This window comes from Miscanthus floridulus, chromosome 13 (genome assembly GCF_019320115.1).
Source record: "Miscanthus floridulus cultivar M001 chromosome 13, ASM1932011v1, whole genome shotgun sequence".
NCBI classification, from domain to species: domain Eukaryota; kingdom Viridiplantae; phylum Streptophyta; class Magnoliopsida; order Poales; family Poaceae; genus Miscanthus; species Miscanthus floridulus.
The window spans coordinates 30670907-30689472 of NC_089592.1; the positions used below are offsets into that span (position 1 = coordinate 30670907).

General features: G+C 40.3%; 1 protein-coding gene and 1 long non-coding RNA gene across 12 annotated transcripts; one reads left to right on the forward strand and one right to left on the reverse strand.

The window, feature by feature from the left end:
• Positions 1 to 7553: 7553 nt before the first annotated feature.
• Positions 7554 to 17225, forward strand: LOC136498969 (uncharacterized). Of its 3 annotated transcripts, none has more exons than XR_010769848.1 (6): positions 7554 to 7669; positions 7790 to 7913; positions 11541 to 11666; positions 13941 to 14101; positions 14532 to 14616; positions 16582 to 17225. It is a non-coding gene; the product is annotated as an uncharacterized lncRNA (long non-coding RNA). The 3 variants fall into 3 exon arrangements; XR_010769850.1 differs by having other exon boundaries at positions 14034 to 14101; XR_010769849.1 differs by having other exon boundaries at positions 7562 to 7682.
• LOC136498967 (cycloartenol Synthase-like) lies at positions 7908 to 16575 on the reverse strand. Of its 9 annotated transcripts, none has more exons than XM_066494663.1 (18): positions 15906 to 16570; positions 15460 to 15645; positions 15232 to 15321; positions 14935 to 15132; positions 14520 to 14604; positions 13910 to 14076; positions 13427 to 13615; positions 12700 to 12813; positions 12279 to 12602; positions 12083 to 12181; positions 11594 to 11650; positions 10863 to 10909; positions 10648 to 10791; positions 10088 to 10194; positions 9956 to 9984; positions 9397 to 9477; positions 9159 to 9242; positions 7908 to 8719 (listed from the first exon to the last, which is right to left on the reverse strand). In XM_066494663.1, exons 1-18 carry the CDS (start codon positions 16098 to 16100, stop codon positions 8588 to 8590), a joined length of 2328 nt encoding a protein of 775 aa, XP_066350760.1. In that variant the 5' UTR covers positions 16101 to 16570; the 3' UTR covers positions 7908 to 8587. The 9 variants fall into 9 exon arrangements, 7 of the variants coding, with proteins under 7 accessions (XP_066350760.1, XP_066350759.1, XP_066350761.1 ...); XM_066494662.1 differs by having other exon boundaries at positions 9939 to 10194; positions 12279 to 12401; positions 12483 to 12602; positions 15906 to 16568; XM_066494664.1 differs by lacking the exon at positions 9956 to 9984 and having other exon boundaries at positions 10017 to 10194; positions 12279 to 12401; positions 12483 to 12602; positions 15906 to 16567.
• Positions 17226 to 18566: the final 1341 nt, after the last annotated feature.

An 18566-nucleotide genomic window follows, 5' to 3' on the forward strand; every position in this document is an offset into this window, starting at 1 on the left:
CGGCCCCGGCGTCTGGGGCATGTCCCATGACTTTCTGGACATACCTTTGAAATATAAACTACTTACAACGTACGTTTAAAGTAAATGAAACATTTAGAACATACATTTTCAATATATATATATATATATATATATATATATATATATATATATATATGAACACTTGCCAGATAAACACAATTGCAACTTGCAACATAAAAATACTTGCTGCAACATAAGATTAAACAACTGAAATATTTGCAAACGTACTCTTGCCACATGTGTGAAATGTATGCAACATCCAAATCAAAACGGTGCAACAACAGATGAAACATTTTGAACAAACTCTTGAAACATGCCTCAGAAACACTTGAAACATATGAAACAACACAGTCTAATTTTGCAACATCCATATGAAACACTTGCAACATACCTTTGAAACATCTGAAACTACTCGAAACATACGCTTGCAACATGCGTTTTCAGCACATCGCAACATCTCCTTGCTGCTTGAAAGAATGGAGGCTCGTCTGCGTGTGGAGTTCGCCAGAGACAGCGGCCCGCGCGATGCTTATAGGCAGTGGCCCGTCGGCGGTGGCTGTGCGACGCAGCAGGGAGGCAGCGGTGGCCGTGCGCCCTAGCAGGGCCGGCCGCCGAATGCCGCGCCTGGCAGGGCCAGCTGCCACGCGCCGTGACTTGCAGGCGACCGCGCGCCGAGACTAGAAGAGGGTGGCCGCGCCCCACGCCTAGTAGGGCTAGTAGTCGAGCGCTGCGTGCGGGAGTGAAGCGAAGAGAGGTGTGCGGGAGTGATTTTTTATAGAAACAGACGAGCGGATAATGGAGAGGGTCGTTTGGCGAGCGGCGCGTGCGGGAGTAAGCGGAGCGAGGCATCTGGCTGGACGGACGGACATCTTAATTGTATCATTATCGTTTCACCTACCACGCCACGTCGCCACCGTCTTTCCCTGATCCCTAATGTGGTAACTAGATCACGTCAGGGTGGAAGAAGGTTGACCGATGGTACGACAACATCCGAATAGGTAACACTCAAGAGGGCACACGTGAGGATGTGCATCATCATGTACTTTCTTTTTCCTTTGATGACCCTCATCGAAAGTAACTGCTCACGGCCAGCAATTAGGTGTTAAAGGATGTCATTACCAAACTTCATATATTTCCTTCTATAGTTGCCTTGTAGTAGTTGTTTAAGAGGTCGACACAAATAAAAAAGTTGTATGTTATGAAAAACATAATGAATCTAATAACATTAGTCATGTCTTGTTAACAATTTACTATATATTTGTAAACCAAAATTCAGAAATTTAACCTACTACAATCATAAATCGACTTAGATTTTTATGGGTTAGAGTATGAATACAAAAATGGTAGGTCTTGTCTGCAACCCACGAACCCGTCCTACCTACTTATAAAAGTATAAAACCATCACTGTCGCATTTCCAGATTCTGGATGAAATGGGCTAGGAGTGCTAGGAGTCCTAAGTCTACTAGATAGCTAGAGCTTATGCCTACAAAAGCTCGCAAAGGCTCACCTCTCATGTGCTAATTCCATGCTCCGTCTCGTGGTTTGCATGCAAAGCGTTTGTTGCGATACCGTAACTGATTGATTACACAACGCTAGATGAAACAATGGAGAAATTCTCTCTTGGAGTTTGATTCCCGTTCCTCCTATAACAACCATGGCAGCGGCAATATAACGTGGACATGAAGGTTAGTCGAATTCCTATTTATAGTAACTTATCAAAAAGATGAATTAGGATAATTCAAATCTAGAAGGTAGTTATGCTCCTATTTAATTTGTTGCTTTTTTCGCTCTCTACCATACATCTAAGACATTATGCAGAGTTAGGCTTTAACACTTTCTCTCCATGTCCACACTACAAGTATAGAACTTTGAAAGAACTAAAGCATCCATATATAATGGTCATACGACGAGTAAACAAACATGTGCCACGTCATATGCCATGTGCCCATGTATCATCTACATGGTGTATCACACCAAATAAAAAAAGGGTTTTCTGGAAAGAGGCCATTACGATTCTTCAACTTTTGAGAAGCGCCATTGCAAATCGTCTAATCGGAGATAGGCCATTATAATTCCCAGCTTCGCTGAACCATGCTATTTCCTACAGCCGAACCGTATGAGGCCCATTGTCAGCACCGTAGGTATATAGGGAGGCAAACGTGCGTCAAGTATCGGCCTCCTCCATTAGTCCACACCGCGTCGGTCTCATCTCTCTTTCTCCCATCCCTGTTCCCCATCCCATCCACAAACCCTAGCTCGGCGATTTGGCGGCGGCGGCGACAACTGAAGGCGGCGAGAGAACCAGAGGAGGTGGCAGGGCAAGGAAGCAGGCGCTGGCGGCTGGGGATCTCAGAGGCTGGCCGCGCCTGCACCGAAGGCAATGGATGCCCCATAACCCAGCTGGTGTTCCGCGGCAATTGGTGGCTCCGGTGTAGGCGACGCGGTGAAGGCGATGTAAAAGTGTACCAATTTTTATAGTATTAAATAAGCATATTACAAAAATATTTTAAGTGTTGTGAATATTGATAGTTTTCAAAATTTTGTCAAACTTAATACGGTTTGATTCGGGGCTATTGTCATAAACTATATTTTTTCAGATCAAGGGAGCACACGCGAGGATGTGCATCCTCGTGTAATTTCTTTTTCCTTGAATGACCCTCATCGAAAGCACTACAATTGCTCACGGCCAGCAATTTGGTGTTTAGAGATGTCTTTACCAAATTTCGTAAATTTCCTTGTATTTGCCTTGTAGTTGTTTAAGAGGTCGACACCGTCTAGAAGAAAGTAACACTTTGACTTATAAATTTACAGGTGTTGAAATTTAAATAAACAAGCTATATGTTATGAAAAATCTAATAAATCTAATAACATTAGTCATGTCTCGTTAACAATTTATTATATATTTATAAACAAAAATTTAGAAACTTAACCAACTAGAATCACAAATCAACTTAGATGGGTTAGAGTATGAATACAAAAATAACAGGTCTTGTCTGCAACTCCACAAACCCGTCCTACTTATAAAACCATCACTATCATTCCAGTTTCCGAATGAAATGGCTAGAGTGGTAGGAGTGCTAAGTCTACTAGATAGCTAGAGCTTATGCCAACAAAAGCTCGCAAAGGCTCACCTCTCATGTGCTTCCGTGCTCCGTCTTGTGATTTGCATGTGAATGCTTGTTGTGATGCCGTAATTGGTAATTACACAACACAAGACGAACAATGGAGAAATTCTCGCTTGGAGTTTGATTCTCGTTCCTCCTATAACAACCATGGCAGCGGCAATATAATGTGGACAGGTTAGTCGAATTCATTTTTATAGTAACTTATCAAAAAAGGGTAATATGAATCTAAAAAGTAGTTATGCTCCTATTTGTTGCTTATTTCACTCTGTACCGTACATCTAAGACATTATTGTTTTACAACCCATGTAGAGTGAATCTTTAACACTTCTTCTCCATGTCACACTACGAGTACGAAAATTTGAAAGAACTAAGAGCGTCCATAATGGTTATACGACAAGGAAACAAACATGTGCCGCATCATATGCTATGTGCGCCCATGTATCATCTACATGGTGTATCAAACCAAACCAAAACATCACCCATGATTTGATAATAGTTAGGTTGCTAATATATCTATAATCGACGTACTTGAGTATTATACTTAGGCACATGATTTTGCATTGGTGTCGCTGTGTAACTTAAACTTTTAAATCTTTAATTTAAATATGTACTAGCTTCTCTAACACTATCCCATTGCTTGTAAAGCCTTAGAGGGTAGAGCAAAACAGTCCAGCAGTGTAAAGAAAGCGAAAATACAAGAAAAAATAAACAAAAAAATATAGGGAAAGAGAGAATGGCATCGATCTACCAATCTACCTAGACTCATTTTGAGTCTTGCCTTGTGTAATCTTTTCGCTTGTTCAGGGGGTGTTTGGTTTCACCGACCATCCTTGTCTAATCTTTTCTAGCTAGATAACAAATGGAGAAATATGTTTGGATTCCTTGCTTAGTCACCTTTTGTGGCTTGTGCAAGCGAGGTTTTTTTTTTGTAGCTGAAGCAGGTGAGTGCAATTGGCTGGCGACCAATCTGCAAGACAAGGCTCGCCTGTCAAAGCAAGGCCAGGCAAGAATGCAAACCCAAACCGCTTGCGTCGGCAAGAAAAAAACTCTCTTTGGCAGGCCACAAGGCGATCCAGCGAGAATCCAAACAGTGTTTTGTCTGTTTGGCTGGACAAGGCGAGAAACGGATCACCGGGGGAACCGAACTCGCCCATGTTTCTTGTCGTTTGATGGCCACTATTAAAACTAGTATAGTGCTAACGCCACGGTGACATTTCAGAGATACACATCAAAACACCAAACGACGATGTTTCTTAAAACTTTATGTTTCTTAAAACTTTATGGTAGATCACCACTAAAAGAATTAAAGGAGAGATCTCTGCATTACATTAGATGTCTGCAACTATACTGCATCACAAGGCTCACATTTTAGTGACCCTTGATCCTAAGCAAGTAATGCCCTGCCATGACTGGCCACAAGGATCACCGCCATTCGCCTACCAACCTAGCTAGGAGAATTTAGACTGGTGAAGAGCGTATTGAGGACATTAACTGCATGCGAGAGTCCAACAAATTAGAACAGTATAATAGAGGATGTGTCATCACAAATCTTAGTTCTTTTGCAAACTTGAAGTAACACGAATATGCATAGATTCAGGATATCATGGTGTGACTCTTGGAAAAATCTGTAGTACAATCACCATGCTCTACCTAAAGATGAGATAAAGTAAAATACAAAGAAGAAGAGTCAATCAAGAAACTGTGTGAAAGGAAAACTATTGTGTTATGTAGGGGCGCTGTTAACACCAAAATGTCCCTCTCTAAATGTTACTCATCTATCCATCGAGATGCTATCAACACTTGCAAGAATCTAAAAATAGTAATTTGAGTGTTGCTGACTGGGGTATAGAGTTAAGAGGAATCAACTAAGAATAAGGAATTTTTAAAATAGAATGGGGTATGTTGCCCATGCTAATGCTACGGCAATATCGGCTAGACCATCACACTCCACAATGCCTGCATAGCATTGAAACAGACTTTAAAATGGGTTCAGCCATTAGCTCATGCAATGCTAGCATAACTACCTAGAATAGCATCAAAAATTGTATTGTGTGGTGTGCCTTTCATCTGCATCTGGCTCCTAACAGTGTCGAGGGGATAACACATCAAAGTTGCAAATGTTGCTAAAAGAAGAGCAGTTGCTAGAGACATTTCTCGTCTATTCTTGTACTTCTCTGGGATATATTCCTTCATTCTTGTACATCAAAAAAGAATGAAATGTTAAAAAAATGTGATGTAAATATTTAAATTTATGTGGAGCTTTCATGTATCATAGTATTCATATGCAGTAGACGGAATCTCACAGGTCAAAAACACAGAAGTTCACAACAACATAAGGGTGCAATTGCTATAAGAGATGGACCCAAGCCTCCATAGAAGGAGGCCAACCCTTGTTCTCTCAGCATGTTAAGAGCAACCTAAAAAGTTATCAGGCTGTGCCAGTTTCCCAAAAAAAAATTTGCACTTACAAGAGTGGTTACCTGAGATAAAGTGTTGTGTTCAGATTGAACTGCTAGCCTGAGCCGGAGAACATCCAATGGGTGGTAAGTTACCTATAAGCAAGGCACAAGTAGAAAGTTCTGAATGTGCTAACGATGGTATTCTGTGGATTTTGATAAAATTTATGTACCATAAAAAACTAAGAAGAAATCAACTATATTCAAATTCTCATATATGACAAAACAAAAATACAGGGACATTGGGTAATGAGTAAGCAAATAAAATAAATCACACATGTAGATGCCATGCCCGTGCAAGCACCAGCAGCAAGTCTCCCAAATACAGAAAGTTGTCCATCCTTTCTGTCGAAAATTTTCTGAATTAAAAGCAGTAACATTGTGACTTGTGTGAAAGAGAAATGAGGAACTCACTATCACAAAGAATGTAAAAAAACTTGATGACTAAGTGTAACCGTGAGTAACTATGACCTCGTAAACTTTATATGAGAAGAGTTGCACCGCGCTGTAAGGAATTATGCGAATGACCAGGACAAGCTAATGGAGATGGATAGGAATCAGCACATGACTGCATGATCAACCATGGATGATAGGGAACTACAAGCACCTGTGGAAGGTTGCCTTTCTAGTAACCCTTAAGCCCCTCCTTTGCAATGTCTGCCATAGCCTGCATAATTGCTGATGTATCATATTACAATACATTATCTGAAGTCGTAACCATTTAACTCCAGGTAGCACCTATCAAAAAGCTTCTTTTTTTTAAAAAAGGATTATGCTTCACAATTCAAGCAACATGACCAGGACTAAGAAAAGAGGACCATCTAAGGACATATGCGACAGGTTCACCCATTAATCCATTAGTGATTTGTATTTCAAATTTTATCGCCTGTGCTGATATTATATTAAGCATAGGATTTCTTCTCTGAAAAAGTGTGCTCTTCCCTGAAAAAAGTTGGAGGCAACGATATAATCAGATGAAAGAAAGTGCAATGCGGCGAGGGGATCAATTCTAAGAGCTTTAGGTACTCACCAGCCGTTCTTCCTCGCCACAGCCAAGACCTACAGAAGAGCAGCACACATAACGCAAAATTAGAGGCAAGCCTTGATTATCAACGAATCTGATAATAAAGTGTCAGTAGGCAAGGAGGCACAGAGAAGGATGCTCACGGGGTCGGCGGCACGATCGGCGAGCGAAGTAGCGACGATGGCGAAGGAGGCGTGGGGCGCGCCCCACGTCTCGGCTACCTTGGTGTCGCTCGTCGGCCTGGCGTGGGTCTCGATCACTGCAACCGGCGCGGAAACGGGTGGAGTCAGTGCAACGTAGCAGCGGCCGGCCTAGGGAAGAACCATCCAGGACCCATCTGTGCTGCGAGCGTGTGCGCCACGGCAGGGAGCGACGGTGTCTATTTCCATCCATCAGAAGCGACGACCTTTCCCTACTCGCTCCTCATATTTAAGCATTTACGCCTAACTTAAAAAGATAAATTAAAGCCACGACTTCGCGTTAGCGAGTACGCTAAAAGCTTCTTTATCAACTTTAAAATGAAAACGAATACGGATAATACGGGAAGCTATTCACGGCACCGCGCTAATGAGTATGCTAGAGGTTCTGTTACTGATTGCTATACAAAAACGGATTAATGTATCTATGGGCGGATGAACGTATCTATGGACAATTTAGGAAAACAAAACCATGGTTTCGTGCTGCTGAGTATGCTAAAAGCTTCTTTGCTAACTTTAAAATAAAAATAGATACAAATAATATAGAAAAGATAACCATAGCCCCACGATAATAATATATATAATAGAAAATAGGCGCCACCATGCATGGCATGACACATGTGTTTCAGCGCGTTAGAGAAATAGGCGCGGTAAAAAATGTTAGTTTTGAAAAAAAAATACAACATTAGATTTAAAATTAGTTTAGAAAAAAAGTGTTAAAAATAAAAAAAAAAATCCCCATTGCTGCCGCTCGTCAGACAGATTGTGTGCTGGAGCCCGGAGGCGAGGGAATGTGGCTGGCGGCGCCGGCGGGTCCATCGCCGATCAGCCAGGCGGCGGCGAAGGTACGAATCCTAAGTAAGTCATTCAATTGGAGTTCCTTCCACAGGGCGCATCAGAGCTCGAAGGTCTTTCGTTCTTAATTGGAAAGAAACCACTTCTAGATGACGAGCCGCCGCTTGCAGGGTACTCTACCTGGTCGAGAGATAGTGGAGGAAAAATCTGAAGCCGTTCGAAGGAATGGAAGGCGATATGCAAGACTGCCCAATTCATGGATCTGCCTGTCTCCAAGGGAAGATCTGCAGTGCGGTGTGTCTCCTGAACCCCACCCCAACTCAAGAGTTTCATTTCAGTGTTGTTTGAATACCAGTGGTGACAGCAGCGTTTATGAGCTACGTGTTGAGATTAAGATGCTAGTAAGGTTGTGAAGAATACTGTTTCCCAATAATCTGTAGGAAGGGTCTTTCCAAAAAAAAAAAAGGAATCTATAGTAAGCAATTTCTGTGATGTGGAAATGTTTGCTGCGGTAAACTTTCCAACGTGATGTGCTTGGTTGGATGAGATAATCTACAATTTAATCAATAACTTCCTTACTATGACCCAGTACATGCTTAGTACCATCAAAGCGTTAACCGTTAATATCTGTCATTAATTTGTAGTCCGCTTTGGTATAAGAAATGCTGTTACTCTTTGTGTTCCTCTTGCACATAAGATCTGAAGATTTGCTAAAAAAAAGAGATCTGAATAATGTGGGTCTCTTACAATGGTAAAAAAATAACGCAACAAATTATGGGTGTAGATTTTTGTTCTAAAACTTTAGATATTCACACCACCATGATTACACTGTACTATTTGCACTATTGTTTTACTCAAAGGCATATGACACCTTCCAATTCTTTTCAACGAATCAAGATGGCACCACAGCTACCAAATTATGCAAAGTAGCACTGCCAGCAGATGGAACTGTATTTGCTTGCTTTTGGCTAGAAGGTTGGCCGTTGGAGGTCACACTGGAGGACTAATTTCTGATACTCTCCAAGCGCCCATATAGGAAATATGTTGCGATAAGCCATGTAGCACAAGGGACCATTTTTCAAGAAACTTCCAATCATTTCCTACAGAACAATAAAGAAACTGTTAGTAGCAACAATAGATCTTTGGATGAAGGCGATTTACATGCTTGCTACTTACTAGAAATTGGGAAATTCCTAGCAATGGTAAAAAGGGAAAATAATGTGACAGTTTCAAGTCATCTTGTTTCAAACCGGATATTAATAAGGAGAACAGTTTGAAGTTATCCTGTGAATACTTTCCAATAATTATGAGGAAATAACTAAGGTTTTCCACAGTCCAAAACCATGGGTATTCTTGTATCTACGTTCCTGTGAGGGTACTTTGAAGATCAAAACCTTTCGTTGATTATATCAAGCAAAAGGTCACCCACATCTGTTTAATGGAACATCTTTATTGCTTCATTATGCTTAACGCCATTATAACAGGGAATGTCAAGATTAAAATGTGAATTGTATAATACAGAGGACACTTAGCAGTCACCTCCTGTGGGAAGTCACCATTGCCGAGCTGCATACTCATGATAAGTCTTGCAGCTTTGTGCAGTGGAGTGGGATCTCTTTCCACCTGAACTTAGAATAAAAGTTTGAAATTATTCCAATACTTCAAAAAATGAAATAGATCTAAACCTTTAAGCAGGTTGGTTGATTTATTCTGATGTTAAATATGCTCTGCTCCAATTGCCTGTTAAATATTTTGTAGTGTTAAATAAAGTAATCACCTGTCCAGCTTTCATGAGCGCCAACATTGCCCATGCACTGTTCACTATGTGTGACTTCTCCCTATCCAGATTTGTGTATGCCTGTTTATAATTTGAATATCTGTTCAGTCTCATGGACTGAAAATGCAGCAAGGCAAGACAAATTCTGAGACAAAAATCTTCAGCATAAATACAGGTGCACTGTAAACTTTGTGAGACCAAAAGATGCATAGTGTTTCCAACCAGCAAATGTTCAGCTTGCATTTTCCATTATTGAGGCACATATGGAATTATTGGAATGGCATATTACGACTCATGCTCTTGTTGCCATGCAATTGCAACATTTTTTTTAACATAAAGTCCATCTACTTTATTGCTTGTTTCATTTTCTCTAAATAAGGCTGAACCAGGTTACTTGTTTCCTCTCAATGCTTCATGTTCCTAATGAATTACTATCTGGTAATGAATTCATACAGATTGCTGTACATTTTGTCTATAATTTGCTGGAAGTTAAACAGAAACAGGATCAAAGCATGTTTCCATTGTCTGGATGTGTTGCTTACTCTAAAACATTCTTTAGCTTGGTTCTTGATGAAAGATGCAGTCCATCTACATTGCAAAAGCATAACAGAAATGGTTACCTTGGTTCTTGATGAAAGATGACTCTCACCCCATCCACCATTCTTTAGCTGTTTTGTTAAGAGAAACTTACAGGCCTTCCGGATACAAGTGCTGTTACCATAACTCTGTCCAACAGCTGATAGACCCTCAATAGCAAACCATGTGCCATATGTGAAACAAATGCCCCAAGATCCAAACCTGTAGAACAATTTATTGATCATTGATTATCTATTTTCTCAATGTTCTATGAATTTCGGCTATGTTTTAATATCAACTGCACTGCATGCTACTGGTTCTATTTAACTATGAACTTGTCTAGTTTTATTTGCTGTATTAAAGGTTGCACCTTTTGGTACTCTGGTTAGCAACCTATGCTATGAGTCTTTTGCTGCAGTAGGAAAGTATTTTGACTGTCTTTATTGGTTCTCTTCTGGATATAAGTCTGCATATCATGGTAAGTTGATAACATAGTTATTATCTCATTGAAGATATTGACTGTATTCTATGGGACTATGTACTTCAGTTCTGCTGAGCTATCCTGGGAATTATTCTGTAGATTTAGGTTTAATAGTGTCAAAACTTCAAGCAACCCAATAAGGACTAAATGTGCCAAATTTAAACCTTTCTATGGTCATGTATAAAAGTACTGACCATGAGCCATCATCATTCTGTAACTTCTCAATGAATTCAGTAGCTCCCCTAATGCATTGATCTATCTCATCTTTTCGATGCCAAGGGTACTTCTCCTGAAACAATGCTAATGCTTGCATGACTGATGAGGTACACTCGACGTACCTGCAGTGTGTATGCATGTTATTTGTTTTGCCATAAGAGAGGTATTGCTAAGAATGTTGTAAAATTCTTACTGATGCTCCACCATGATGTCTGCGTATATCTCTGTCATGTTGAAAATCTGCCATGAAAAAAGATCCAAAGCCCCAGTTTTCAATGCTCTATATGTCCACATGTAGATATTATGCTCTACAAGTGTACAATAATAGTCCCCTAAAGACAATACTTACTTTTCTTTTCGACATAACTATGACAAGTAATTTGGCTCAATAATCATCTCTTTTACATACCAGAATTTTCTGGGGATTTCATCACTATATTGGTTCAGACTAGAAGTGCTGGTCATTTAACTCCATATTACCAGTGTATTCGTGCCTCCTTTCTTTCTTACCCGATTTTTTAGATGCATCTTAGCTCCTATTTATATAACTTAACTTGAATCTGCAAGTTATTTTTTTTAAAGCTGAAAAATAAATTTACATGCTTGCCCTCAGTATGATATCCTATTGTTCCTAAGCACGTTTTGCCATAAGTGAAGAAACATCAAAGTAGCTATAATTCACCTACTATATGCCCAAAGTAAGAAACTCTGAGCAGACATAATTGCTTCCAAATATCTTGTGATCATTGTTGCATGAAATGCTGGTTTTCATTCTGAAATTACCTAAAGCATAAAGCCCTGAACCTATTATCCAAAACCATGTATATATGCTATTATAATGCAATCGTAATGCATGGACTTGGCTAAATAGTAAAGCAGGAACTGGAAACATATGTTCGAGAAAAAAAGGAACTGGAAACATACCTCCATCCATGGATATGTGCGAGCTAGCTCCCAAGTTCCATAGCCACCGTTTGGGTTCTGCATCCAATTCAGGGTTAGTACATAGCTACTCTCTGCTTCTATTTACATTTTCTTTCAACCAAAATGCTGTTAGTTCACTCATCATCTATACTTATGCTAAAACTGATGGCTGTTCATTTCTCATTTGGTATGTCTGGAAATTAAGCTTTGACTTTTTTTTTTAATTCCTGTACAGTATTCTGTTAATCTGTTCACACTTTTCATCTTTGGAGTGTACCATAATCATTTTCTAAAGAAGAAAATGTGCATCACTACATTTGCATAGTATATTAGTTTCTAATTGTTACTTAGGATTAATGCTATTAGCAGCGTATAGTTTTTTTTTTCATTCGCTGCCAAAATGTCCATGAAACAATATTTTGTTCAACTACCTTGAACCTTTCTAATGGTAGACCTAGATATGTAATGCAAAGTAAAGTAGTTCCATGCCTGTAAGGATAATAATACATTTACTGCATCATATAAGCGGCATGTTTCCATCTGATCACTCCCAATGTCTGATGAAAATTTGGACAGCATTAACAAAACCTGAAACCAGAGAAAACATGATATGTTATTTTATGATCTTGTAGTTTTGATGTGTTGTTCTGAGTCTGGTAATGGTATGGTGAAAGAAGGTGTTGACCTTAAGAGCTTCTGCTGTGCAATCTGAAACCTGCCACCCCTGATCTGCAACCTGGAAGCCCCACCCTCCTTTAGATATGTGACGGTACTTTCTGCTGAAGTCACCAGAAGGATTGTCCATGATCTTAAAATTTAAGTTAGTAGAGTTAAGCAGGTAAGTTAAGAGAAATAGAGTTAATATAACTTCAATCTTAGACAATAATACCTGGGAGGCTTTTATGAAATCATGCGCTTTCTTGAGGGTGCTTCTATATTCTTCTGCGATATTACATGCTAATATTGCTTGGACTGCAAAAGCAACATCCCATAGTTGACCAGCACAGACCTTTGTAAAGCGATGATACATAAATATTAGCACACAAGGTGTTGCGGCTTGACAGTGCCTTGTAGAAAGAGGGATCCTAAAGTAATGTTTAATTTACCCGCACTTTCATGCCATCTTCACCAATCCATAGGAAATCAGCAACTCTAGCCAAATGGCGCTTGAATGCATCTGAGTTGGATTTTTCGATCCAACAGCACAACATGGACAATGCCTGCAATGTTTACTCTTTGTAAGGCCGTTTGTAATGTCATTAGTATTGACTAAAATTCGAAGTGTTCATAAATGCAAATATTTCCTAAATTGTTACTGTACCCATCATTCCTTGCATGTATTGTCAAGAAGTGAACGATTGACTAAGTGTACACAAAAGTGAAAAGTCCTTGAATAAATTATTTTTGTGGACCTATTTTTTATTTTAAAAAGAAACACAAACCGGATAAAGTACACACATTAATTATAAATAGGGAAGTAATATGAGTGTGAGCTTGGACTCATGTCTCATGACCTCAACCATCTAAAGTTCTCAACCTCTTCCCCTACCTTAAGCCACATTTGTGTCCCCTGTTTTTTCTACTTTCTGCATAGATTGATAGACATTGGTCCATGGGGATGCTTATAAAACAAGTGTAATCAATGGCTCAATGCAGTTTTCGCTGCGCCATCAGAACATTTTTTGTTCACTTCATGTAAGCAGGCATTTCAGTTTCTTAAAAAACTAAAAATGATGAACTGTCCATCAGTAACTAATACTATTCAATGTGAACTTGTTTTCTGCTGTGATGTTCAAAATTGTCTGTTGTTTTGAGAAGACATAATTATCCTACCTTCTGTGCGGCACCAATGCAGATGTATTGAGAATTCTCATCTTCGTATTTCAAGAATTCAGCGACTTGTTGTAGGGCTTTCTTTCTCATGTAGATAATTGGCCAACGTGTGAGTAAAGGTTCACCAAAACTGTAAAGGCAGTCAGATAGACACTCCTGTAGCCATGTATGTGGATTATACACATCTTCCTGCATTTGAATTTGTCATGTATTTTCACCAATTCTGAAACATAAACAAATGACATATGCTGACATGCTTGTGGGTTCAAATGGCATGACTTGATGTCTCTGATATCTTTGTTTACATTATGATATAGTTTATAACATGCATACAGAAAGCATGTATTTTCAACATAAATGTCTTACCAATTTAAATCTCTACACACAAAACAATGTGATATGACTTCATTTGTATTTATCTGAATACCTATTACATCTACTCTGGAATCATATAGAATCCTTGCAGATGCTTAACAGACTAACCTTTGCACATAATTTACGAGCTTGCTTCCAGTCAATCTTTTTATAGGGATGAATATGTAGCTCTTCCCTCAGCGACATAACCAATCTCGTAATGGGCCCGACAAATTTCTTGCCATATAAATAGGACATGGGAATGAATGCCATTCTGAAGTGACTCCACAATCTTCCTGCATTTGGAAAGAAAATACAAAGGTGATTAGATCTGTTTTGTCTTACTTTACATAACTATTACAGGTCTAAGTAATATAATAACACATTATTAACAACAATGGATGTGGCAGAATAATTACTGTAATACTAAATAGTAAAATTTACTTAATAATCTACATCAGGTTGTTGGCAGTGATGGTGATTATACAAAGAAGTTTTGAGTTCTAGCCAGCGGCAGAGCTTGGTTGAGACCAACCAATAACACATATGCATGCAGTAATAATCCAGCCACCCTTGCACGGGCTATGGCTCCCCTGACATGTTGGTCAAGCTCCGCCGCTGCTTCTAGCTGACATGGTTCATGCACAATTGGTCTGATAATTAGGTTGCTCAACAACCAAATTACTGTGCTAATACTACCAATAAATCTACACATGCACGAGGTTGAAGATAAATCTACCTGGTTGAATAGGAACCCATGATGGAAGAAGAAACAACTCTGGCGGGATGGGATTTACACCTGACCATTCAAAAACTCCAAGCACCTGCATTATCAGGTACGCAGTTACAACAAAGGTCCTGTTGTGAATAAATGGTTGTCGTTATTACAGTTGATTATTGCAATCGATTTCATGCTTTCCACAATTATTTGGTCCTTTCTAAAGTCTGCTGTCCCATTTCACAATGCTTTGAATAACTCAATGGCTACAGCGTTGAACGTTTGATGTATGTGTGCCATTAAAGGATTAGTAAGTGCAAGTCTCCAATTCACATGACATAGGTTTGCAGTATTTTAAAAACCAATGTAAATTAATTAATGACTTCTGCAAAACAAGTGAGTATGAGGATGACAATTCAACTGCAAGGATGGTTACCGAGAGCCACACTTTCCCCAAGATTGGTATCATTGTTGCACCACCATGATCATGTATCCATTTTCTTGCTTTAAGCATAGATTTATCTGGTCCTTCATCGATATTCTCACCAAGTAGCCTTAGAGCAGTATAGTTGAGAGCTGTGCTTAGCATGGAGCTTTCACCTTCCGCATGTAGCCCCCATCCTCCGTCCATGTTCTGTTTCACACGATCATTAAACACTTCTTGACATATTTTTGAAATGTTTTAGGCGTTTCCTTAAAGTATTCATTATTTCGTTGCAAATGTCCAGCTTACCTGACGGTTGTACAGGTAACGACAAATCTCCTTGCAGTGTTCTGACGGTAGTGTACTATTTAATGACTCTGTGACATATAGAACTATAATCTGTAGTAGAAAACAAGGAAACTTAAGAGAGATCTGTGACAATTAATACTAGAAGTTGAAAGTAATGAAGCAGACATAATCAACTGAATGGTAATAATGCTAAGGAAAACGACAATTTTGGTGTATCATAATTCTTACCATGGTTGCTGTGGTAAACAATGGCCCTGGAAAATCTCCTGGCCAGTGTCCATCGTGTGCTTGTATCGCTGAGAAGTAATTGAGTGCCTTTCTCAGTATCTCTGACACTGTGCTGGAGTTTATAACCAAAGGAGATTCATCTTTTGTCTTCTGTAGATCAAGACTGAAACCGTTCTCCTTTGCTAACTGTAAAAAAGTAGTTCAGGTTGCATTTCAAGATGTTAAATTGTGATTATATTTGCAATTTACTTTAGTGGTAGTATTTTACTTTGTTAGGATCCATATCACAGTTAATTACACAGGAAATTTAGAAATGTATAAAGATGTAGCCTACATATAAGGCCTTGGAAAGATTAGTGTGTTTTGTTTAAAGTTTCATATATTCTGTGGGGGTCTGATACTATGCCATATGAGGTTTGTGCAACAACCATAATTCAACATGTTACCTGCATGCGGGCCAAAATATCAGAGCTGTGTCTCATTCGGAACCTGTTCTTCTTGAATTCTTCCCGTGCAGAGTCAACAGCTTCCCTCTCTTCTTTTGATCCAAAATCTTTATCAAATTCCCATGTTTCTCTTCCGATGTGACTGTTGCCACTCTTGAGCCATGGTCCACCCTTGGCAATCTTGAGCCTCCACATATTCTACAGCTGAAAATATATACTTTCTTTCTGCTTCTATTCTAGAGTTACCTGCTGCCAAAAAAACTGTTTTAATTAAGATTAGCTGTCTGTTAAGACTGAGCATAATGTTCCCTTAGAAGTTTCAGAAGGATGTCCGTGTGTTGAGGTAATGTTGTCAAGTGCTATTTTACTCTTCGAGTTTTTGCTAGTTCCTTCCTGCGCTGCCTGCTACTCAGTTTTACAAGGCTGTCTGCTTGCAGTGGAAATACAGTGTGCCGACTTTTATTTGACATAGCTAACTATTTTCTGATCTCTGGAGTATTTGAGCTTGCTTTGATATACATTGTCAGATGCAATTTGTTCTCCTATACAAACCTAAAATGGTGAAACTGCTTGATTCTAGCTCTTGGAAGGGAAGTAGGAATGCATCATGCATGTAAATGGATGCACAGCTAAAAGAGCTACACTTACAGGACCTTTTATCGTTCCTTGTTTGCAGGTGCAATCATCGCCCAATGTCACAATGTGGGATGGCAAACATCACAAGAAGCAGCTACAGTTGAAGAGAGCAGGGTGACGTGCATTGCCAATCAGGCTGTTGAGTGACTTGAGTCCCTATTTATCGCTGGGAGATCACGTGGAACCCATGACCCCAAGGTCAAGTTGCCACGGAATGTGTCAACTCTGCTCTCCTGCGCAACACAACCGTGGAGCCGTCCAGGAGGGAGCTTGCTTGGCAGCTGAGAACCCGGGGAAATGGCTTATGTGTGTGTGTGCGCGCGCGCCTGGCCCTGGTCATGCGAAGCCACAGCTTCAGTTCCTGGAGAGGTCCATGCATGTGTTGTCGTGCTTCGGTCATCACAGGAACTGCATGCACTTTCAACTTTGGTTTCAAACTGGTGAGCTGTATACGTGTTAAACAATGTTTCCACTTTTCAGAGACGGTGACCTGTTCTTAGAACACTGGCGTTACCAAAACTTCAGATTTAACTGAATCCAAAACTTGCTGCCTTGTCTAGTCATCCTGTGGTCCCGGGTCCATTGTCAATGGGAAGGTTCAGCACCTCTATGGTGGGTCTTTGTAGCCTAATAGTACCTGAGCTAAGTGTACGAGAGGATAGCGAAGGACGAAAAGTGAACAAAAATATTATTACAAAGATTGACCCTATGAATAATAGCAACATAGATATGACCATATTGAAACGATAATGATTAGACCGGGCCGGCCGTCCAGACGGACGGATCAACCCGCTCGTGCCATTCGCCCGCATCGCACGACACCGCTCGTCCGCCTTGCGCACCACCGCTCGCCAGCATCGCGCGCATCAGCCCCACTCTGCCTCGCTGCTCCTTCACCAGTTCCACTACGCGGGTTACGTGTGGATACTGGCAGCCACGAAGGAGTCCTTGCCGGCCTCGTGGCAAGCGGAGTCGATCTGTCGATGGTGGCGCGGGTCGATGGTGGCGATGGCACGACTACCTCCGGTGAACACTCCATGCCGGCGATCCTCCATTTTGTAAGGAACAAGTAGATGTTGCACTGAAAGCGCAGGTTGCAAGCGTCTGTTTTAAGTGTTGCGGATGTTTCAGAGGTATGTTGCAAGCGTTTCATATGGATGTTACAAAAGTAGATCGAGATGTTGCATATGTTGCAATGGTGAAATGTCCTTGTGTGGTTTTGGTAATTGAGTGACAACCTAGGTGGACTAATTATGTTTATGTGAGATACACATGTGATTAGTCCACAGGTACATGCGTGTGAGCAACATATGCCATGAAGGTGAAAATGGCTCGAAGATGTTGCAAAGCTCACACATGTGATGACGAAGGAGCTCATTGCACATGAGACATGACATTGAGCAATGTGATCAAGGTGGAGAAGATAAAGATATGACTTGGCTTGATGGACCGGTTGCAAGTGTGAAGGGCAAGTTGAAGGCTTTGGAGCGATGGATCGTGTGGCGGTGAAGCTTGAGCAAGACTTGACGCCGATGGACGAAGGCAATGGTAAAAAGCAAGTGAAGTCAAGATCGATGAACCAATATGATCATGTGATGATATGAAGTGGATCATATCATTGTTGATCGTGTTGGTGCATGTGTTACATCGACATCAAAGGAGATGGAATGGAATGCGCAAGACAAAGGTATAACCTAGGGCATTTCATTCCACCGGTCATAGGTGTGTAGAGAAGTTGATGACCGGGTTTAGGATAAATGGCCGTACTATCAAGAGGGGCAAACTTGTTTGCATATCGGTCTTCTAGTGCCACTTGAGTGATCTAACTTTGCATCGTCGCTAGGATCGAGTGGCGTGGCAAGTTGAGTGGCTAATCCTTTGGGAAATATTTATGAAAAGCTAACACACACATATGGTGGTGTACACATAGTGGTGTTGGCACATTTGCAAAGGAGAAGGAGTTGGAGTTAAAATGGATCAACTCGGTGAAGAAACGGAGGCGAAAGGAGGTCACTGTGAGTGACC